Source organism: Macrosteles quadrilineatus, unplaced genomic scaffold, assembly GCF_028750875.1.
Source record: "Macrosteles quadrilineatus isolate MER2022 unplaced genomic scaffold, UCM_ALF_1.0 Scaffold_92__1_contigs__length_397533, whole genome shotgun sequence".
In the NCBI taxonomy this organism is placed as follows: Eukaryota; Metazoa; Arthropoda; class Insecta; order Hemiptera; family Cicadellidae; genus Macrosteles; species Macrosteles quadrilineatus.
This window is the reverse complement of record NW_026542685.1, coordinates 151,852-159,394: the sequence shown is the minus strand read 5'-3', so window position 1 is coordinate 159,394 and position 7,543 is coordinate 151,852. Positions and strand designations below refer to the sequence as shown.

Here is a 7,543-nt window from a genome sequence, read left to right as displayed (position 1 = left end):
CCGTGACCTGACCTACGTTATAACGTCTACGCTGTTTACAACACGAACACGTCCCCGCCACCCTTTCGCCAACCAACCACCACCTGACTACGCGCAACCCCCCCCCCCCCCAACGAGGACTGACCTCGTGACAAGATCGAAAAAGTGCACTGTCCGTTGTAAACTTTAACAAGTTCCAAACATTTGGTCCCAAATTCCGGGGTAAACGCGGCTTAATGTATAAAAGTAAAGCTCCTATAATCAATGGTCAAATTAATTTTTTTCTTATTCCAAAGTCTGGCAGTACAGTTTTTGTGCTTAGGCTCTAAGGAAGGAAAACACTCGGGTAAACAAAACAAAACAGCTGTTAATGTAAATAAAAGTGGTTTGGTTTTTCATGATAGATTTAACTTTTAAACATCAACTCACTGAACTCAGAACTCAGTAGGAGGTTATAGCAATCTTAATCTTTTTAATACTTCGCACTTCGCAGCAACATTCCATTTTATTATATAACTGCAAATTGCAATTCATTTTTATTCAAATCAAATGATCTGTGATTAGTAATTTAGACTTGGTCAAAGCAATTTGAAAGTCATGTTTATCGTAGGCCTAACTGGTGGTATATCCACTGGAAAATCAACTGTAAGTGAAATGTTTGAAGAATATGGGATCCCAGTGATAGATGCAGATAAGATGGCCAGAAAAGGTAGGTTCTAGGAAGGTAGTAAAATAATTATTTGTAGGTATTAAGCTAGACCGAGGCCTAGGCTATTTAAGTTACGGTAAGTTATTTAAAATAATAGATTATTTACAAGGATGAAGGCATAGCTTAGGCTAGGTCTATCTTATCTTATGTCTTATCATCAATTCTTATGTTAGTAACAAATAACATTAAATCAGTTAAGTTTGATGTAAAATGAGTGGTTGTTATAAGGTAACTTATGGCTCTAAAGTTTAGATTTAGGCGCAACTTACATAATATATAACGGTCTGTTCACCCCTTCAAAAAGACATGTGACCATTAGCTTAAGTTAAATGTTTGTAGGCCTAGAGCATTGCTTGCCATGGCCTAAGTTACGTCTTCACTTTGGCAGTAGGCCTAGATATCCTAGAGGACTCACTAATTTTTACTGCTAAATAAGTTACTACTCGATACTTAAGTTATTTGAAACCTACTTGAATACTGCATCAGGGACAAACAAAGTCGGAAGAGATTGTGTCAGGTAACTTAGGCCTTATGCTATTTAAGTTATTTAACATGAAAGCTAACTAAGATGACGCAGGTTGCTAAAAAGTGTTGTGTCGTCCAGCTCATTTAAGTTAGTTAATATAGAGATCTGGCCACCAGATAAGTTAATCTCTCAGTGTATCTTTAAAGGCCCTAATGTCCAGCTCACACACTTTAACTGGGAGCGTGTTATAGAGCTTACTACTGTAGTAAGGGAGCCCTTTTCAGTCCAGACAAGTCGACATCTGGGTAGGTCAAGGAGATGTCCATGTCGTGTTTGGTATGATTGTTGGTCACTTAAGTCGAGCGAGTTTTGCTGAATTTTCTTTTAAGTCTATGCTATTTCTAGGATGTTCTAGCTGTAGATGGTCAGAACCTTTCTAGGTCTTTAAAGATAGGCCTACTTTAACAGTGGTCATAATTGTGCCCAGCTAACGTGATAAAGCCATTTTCTGAAGAAGCAAGATGTCGTGTATTGCAGCTGTATGGCCCTAGAGTGTGATGCCATGTAGCTTACGTGGCTTTGAAAGAGAGCATAGTACACTGTGACTAAGTACGGTTTAGAGATAAAGAACACAAGTTTCCTGCAGGAGATAAACCACTCTGGCAAACTTGACGCATACCAGGCTAATTTGGTGTTTCCAACTTAACCTGTTGTCAATCCAGAAGACCAGGAGTTTGACAGCTTCTTCACCCAGATGGTTTGGTTTGAGTGTACACAGCAGTGTTTGAGCCTTCTCGTAATTTATTTTGAGTAAGTTCTGATTGAACCACTCCTTTGCGCTAGCAAGAAGGCATTCTGCGTCAGTGCGTAGTTGGTTTAGGTCCCTGTCTCTTGTGACCAAAGTGGTGTCGTCTGCAAACAGAAAGGTTTTATTGTTTAAGGATAAATCATTTATGACGATCTAGTAAAAAGGAGGGGGCCAAGAACAGAGCATTGGGGGACTCCGTGCCTTAAGAGCTTCACACCAGTGAGATTCGAACCCGGCACCTCCAGATTATCAGCCCGACACGCTAACCATTACACCACCAAGGCTCATGAGTCAGCTCCGTATGGTTGAGGTAATGGTTGACGTCACGCCATCGGCACGGAACGGTGGTGGGAGTTTTCCGATCTGATCCTTGATCCTCGGAGTTGCACTGGCTGCCTAGACGCTTATTTGCTTAGGTCCCTTTAGTTCAGTCATTACTAGGACTTGGCACAGGTTAATTTCACGGAGGTAAAATTCCTCAGTTGTATCATTGACTATTATATAGGCCTACTGACTTCATCTGTGTGGAAGTCAGTTCACCCTAGAGATGCATTGAAGCCGAAACGTCGGTGAAGAATAGTTTTTTGTCAAGATAGACATAACTTAGTTGTTGCCTGAAGACCACAATTCTACACATTAGGCTATTAAAGTTAGTTAAGCTACCATCCAATTGAGTAAGATTTACAGGTTTTAGCGAATTTCCCATACATTATACTTAGGGAATAAGCTGTTTTACTGATTTACTTTTGTTTTGAGGTCCCCAGAGCCCACAAACACCATCCGTTCAAATTCATAGCCTAAGTTATATACAATGTCCGTTAGTGTGATAACTAGAGTTAAAATTATCAAATTTGGAAATCTTGTTTATTTCATACTAAACTATCAACATTAAAAAAGAAACACACCTCAATACCTTCGCTGTAGAAGTAAACCTAAGTATACTCACAAAAATTAATGTAATTTAAATAGGAAATAAATCTGACAATTTTAAGGGAATATTTCAGTAGAAATCGAGCCAAGTCAATGAAAATTTGCTTAGTCTGCAGGTTTGCTGCAGTGGGGGGATTTAAGTAAAATAGCCTACATTTTAAAAAGTGTTTTTAATACAGTAAGTAAGCATTGCAGGTCTAAAGTTAGCTTTTTTACTCCCTAGGGAGTAAAATTAATTTGATATTTAAACATGAGGTAAGTTAAAGCTGCATTTACATCGGAGTTTGGAACAAAATGTTTGGAACTTTTTGTTGGTAACTTTTTTCTGAAACAAATGTTTTTAGAACAGAAGTTTAAATGAAATAAAATTAAATGATTTATTTAAACTTCTGTTCTGTTACAACATATAGTGCACCTTTCTTTGATTTTGTTGGAAACTTATAATCACTGTTCCCGAGAACACTAAGTCAGTCAGTCAGTCCCTCTCAAGATGTTTACAGAAGAGGATCTTCTACTGGCCAAAGCGGCGTGTGTAATCCTATCGTCACAGTGTAGACAGTACTTGTACTGGGCGAGATCGTCGCTACAAGCCAGGTCAAAATACAGTGGCAATGACCTGTTGAATGATGATGAATGTTGAATTTTTGAATAATTGAATGACACAACATCTAATTACAGTAGCAGACAGTGCACTGAGTTATATGACAGCGCGAAGACTGACTGGCGCCGAGGGCGCGCCACGTAGTCTCGTGGTGGTCGATAGGCGTGGGGGGGTAGTGGGGAAGTTTTGTAAACATCATAGGAGTACAGAAACATTTCCTATTTTTTGAACACCCTTTGATCTCTACCGACTTTTAGTGGGAAACAAAATTTCTATTGTAAACACTAAATAAAAAACATTTGTTGTAAACATGTGTTCCTAACTCCGGTGTAAACGCGGCTTAAGCAATCGCATGTTATCATAATAATGTACCGTATCAATTGTTTAATTTGGTAGTAACTTATTGTTACATTCTTGTCAATTGTTCAACATATCAATATTATAATTTACCCTAACACAATCTTAATGGACAAAACAATTTACTGAACATCTGTTAGTTTGCAAGCAAAATTGAAAACGAGTTGGAAATAGTTAGGTACAGCCTATTGAGATTAATTATTTTTATCTTTTTATAAAATTTTTATTATTTTAATCTTTGGCCTACATAAAAATTAGCCTAGTTTTGTTTTCTAAATTAGTTTGTCAAATAATGTTGCAATTTATGACGAAAATAGTTCATCATACGGGCAATAAGTGTCTTTTCGACCCTCGCTCATTTTCTGACTGAGGAGAACTCAGGTCGATAAGAGTCACTTTAAGCCCTTCAGCCCTTGTGATGAAATAATATACAATTTTAATAACTTATCCTAATTGAAAATAGTTTTTATATAAAAACCTTTGAAAATATATTTTGTTGATAATTTCAGTTGTAGAACCAGGAAAAGTAGCATGGAAAAAAATAAGACAAGAATTCGGAGAGGAGGTTTTTCATCCTTCAGGAGAACTTAACAGGGAAGCTTTAGGAGATATAATTTTTGATGACCCAAAAAAGAGGAGGAAATTAAATGAAATTACTCATCCAGAGATTTACAAAGAATTGCTTTGGGCTGCCGTCAGATGTTTTTTCCAAGGTGAGTTGTTGATATTTTCTTCTAGTTGAACTTGGGACTTTTAACTTACCTGTAGGCCTATTAAACTTAATAAGTAAGGTGTAAGCTTAACTCATCCTTCTCAAGCTAATTAGTAGTTTACGGTACCGGTATGGGTTTTACAATTTTTTATGACATCAAACCATGGAAGTTTGACATTGCTAACCTATGTTAATTTGATACTTTAAGAATAACCAATTCAAAAACGAATTGCACTAAAATTACGTCCAAAACCGGCACTACACACAATAACAATAACAATAAAAACATTCCCCACCGAATGCTGAGCTCAGACCGTCCAAGGCAATGTTAGTAAGTGAAGCGCAGTGCTATATTTATAGTAGGTTGCGTGCAGTGCTAGTGCTCAGGCACTTCAATAATTATAGTAGCCCGCAGCGAACAAGTTAATCGTGGATTTACGATTGTATATAGTTTAAAACAACAGTCCTCCACTTCAGTAGTACTTATTTAACCAAGAATAATAGTATTTTAGACTTTGCCAGAACTTCACTCAACTTACCATGGACCTTTTCTTCCTGCTCCTGTGATTAATAAATAATATATCATTAAAGGAATAAATCATTTTTAACATGTTCACTGCGGATGCCGGGTTTACCAGTCATTGGGTCTCTCCCAATACAGTGATTCATTTTAAGCTCCGTTGTTGCTGGGGAACGTTATAATTGTTGCCAGCCTGTAGCTTAGAATGTGAGCTTTATTTTGGTATGGGTTGGTACTAAAAATTTTTGTAAAATCCTGTCTGGCAATGCTTTTGTCCCGGTTTTGGGGATTTTCTCTCTTCAAGCCACATTACAAAGACACTGTGTAACACGGGTTGATGATATATGCTAAGTTTTACATTATGTTAAAGTCCACTGTGTTAATGTTCATAATGTTCATGACTCTGTTACATTTTTTAGTTATAGCTTTGACTATGTCTATTGCACAACTGTGTCTAATAATAAAGGATTCTTATTCTTATTCTTACTGGCTACGGATTCAGGTACTGCTATCTTTAGGTGTTTCAGTGAACTACCTCCACTATCGGGGTATCGCAGCACAATCACCGGTGCTCTTTTGTTATTCGTCAGGCTGAAATATTTTAATGCCAATTGCATTCGCTGATTCGGTGGCGCACCTGGGCCTTGCCATTGGCGTGCCCCTGTTTGATGTATGCTGCAGTAAACGTGTTAATCGGGTTATGCCTCAAACAAGATAAAAAAATTGGATTAGTATGGGGCCTCTTCTACTTGACATTACACCTAAATGGATGTCTATATAATTGATCCATATTCAAGATATGGAACAAAATATTTATTTTAAAAGAATATTTTAAGAATCAAAAGAGTACTAATTGTAATGTCTTTGTGTTTCTGTCAATCATGTGCTAATTTGCATGTTTCTTCCAGGTCATCAGTTCATTGTAATGGATTTGCCTCTTCTATTTGAATCTGGTGCAATGTTGGATTATATCCATAAAATTATAGTTGTTACATGGTAGGTGTTGTGTTTATTTAAACTGATATTTAAAAATAAAATTGATCGATTGATTACAATGTTGTTTAAGTCTGTAAATTAAATTAATCATTTAAAGTGGAAAAATAAACTATGAGAGTGAATTTTTGCATTTAAGGGGAGATAGTTACTTAAGTTATTAATTTAATTTAAATTTCTTATCGATCTACTCTCTGATGAAATCCTATATTAGGAAAAAATACCATATTTTGTGGCCTTTTTTTGTGTGCCCTTCTGTTGGAAATTTTCTTAAGTAAACCACAGAGAAGATACAGAGGAAACAATCAATGGTACACTTAAGTTGTGTTTAGCACCAGTGCTGGTGTCTAGGGCAAAGACCCCCCCCCCCCATCCGCCCCCCTCACTCTCATGTTGGAAGAAGATACCCTGTGCAATAACAATTTTTGCCCAGTGTTAGGGCTTTTCCTCGCTCGTCAGAAGTTTAGAAATCCATGAATTTGGTTTTTCCTCAGAAAACGCAACGTTAATAATTATCGAAGGATTGTATATACCTTATGTAACGGAAACTTTAAGTAGGAGATGTGACTTATGTCTTATACCTTCTTCCTAAAAAGTCCTATATAGGATGAAATAATTATATTTTTTGTGTTTAAGTCCCTGGACTTAAATTTTCTCAGATAAACTAGTTGAACTCTAAAAATTCCTGTTAATAAACCTCTCTCTTGATTAAATACGTGTTTGAAATGAGTAAATGGTTGTATTTGTAAATAATAAATTATGTTTAAATATTGCCTTTTTCTATATTTTGTGCGGCAAAAACTAAGGGCCTACACCTTTAAGGAGGTATGTGGATAAGTGCTGTTGAAATAACAGTTACTTTATCACTGTTATCTCAAGTACTGTATATTATTCAATTTGATGGTTTTCCAGTGAGGAAGACATCCAACTGATGCGGCTGATAGAGAGAGGTAATCTGACTGAGACGCGGGCCAAGAAGCGTATCGCCTCACAGATGGCGCTGGACCAGAAGTGTGAGAGAGCACATTACGTGATAGAGAACTCAGGCAGCGTAGACGACACTCGGGAGCAAGTCACAAGGGTTGTGGCGGCTCTCAAATGCAGTAGACATCACTGGAGACTGCGCATCATTGCTGGGCTGTTCTGCTCTGGTGTCGTATCTTTTATTATATGGCTCGGAACTAGAATGTACCAGAACCGAATCACACAGTGATGTAGTGTATAAATGTCTACCAGCAACGCATACGGTAGTAAGTCTCTTACCCTTTCTCACCAACTATAAAAATATCTGTAAGTTATGACTCATCATCAATTGGCATATTATGTTTTATACGTTTATCTTAATAGGGATCTTGTCAGTAGCACAAAACCAACGTTCTTCCAACACCAATTTGTTATGTGAAAACAGAAACACCAGGTATACCCATGTAAAAAAATACCTATTAAAACCAAGTTTGTTGATTGGTTA

General features: G+C 37.1%; 1 protein-coding gene across 1 annotated transcript; it reads left to right on the top strand.

Annotated features, from left to right (window-relative positions):
• Positions 1–411: 411 nt before the first annotated feature.
• Positions 412–7,318, top strand: LOC128982046 (dephospho-CoA kinase domain-containing protein-like). The gene is made up of 4 exons (XM_054401085.1): positions 412–688; positions 4,360–4,563; positions 5,991–6,078; positions 6,988–7,318. Exons 1-4 carry the CDS (start codon positions 577–579, stop codon positions 7,286–7,288), a joined length of 705 nt encoding a protein of 234 aa, XP_054257060.1. The 5' UTR covers positions 412–576; the 3' UTR covers positions 7,289–7,318.
• The last annotated feature ends 225 nt before the right edge of the window (positions 7,319–7,543 follow it).

Bases quoted from the DNA above. Each gene is read 5' to 3' on its own strand.
- LOC128982046 (XM_054401085.1), top strand. From the start codon at position 577: ATGTTTATCGTAGGCCTAACTGGTGGTATATCCACTGGAAAATCAACT. The intron at 689-4,359 runs GTAGGTTCTAGG...TGATAATTTCAG, and splicing joins AGATAAGATGGCCAGAAAAG to TTGTAGAACCAGGAAAAGTA. The intron at 4,564-5,990 runs GTGAGTTGTTGA...TGTTTCTTCCAG, and splicing joins CGTCAGATGTTTTTTCCAAG to GTCATCAGTTCATTGTAATG.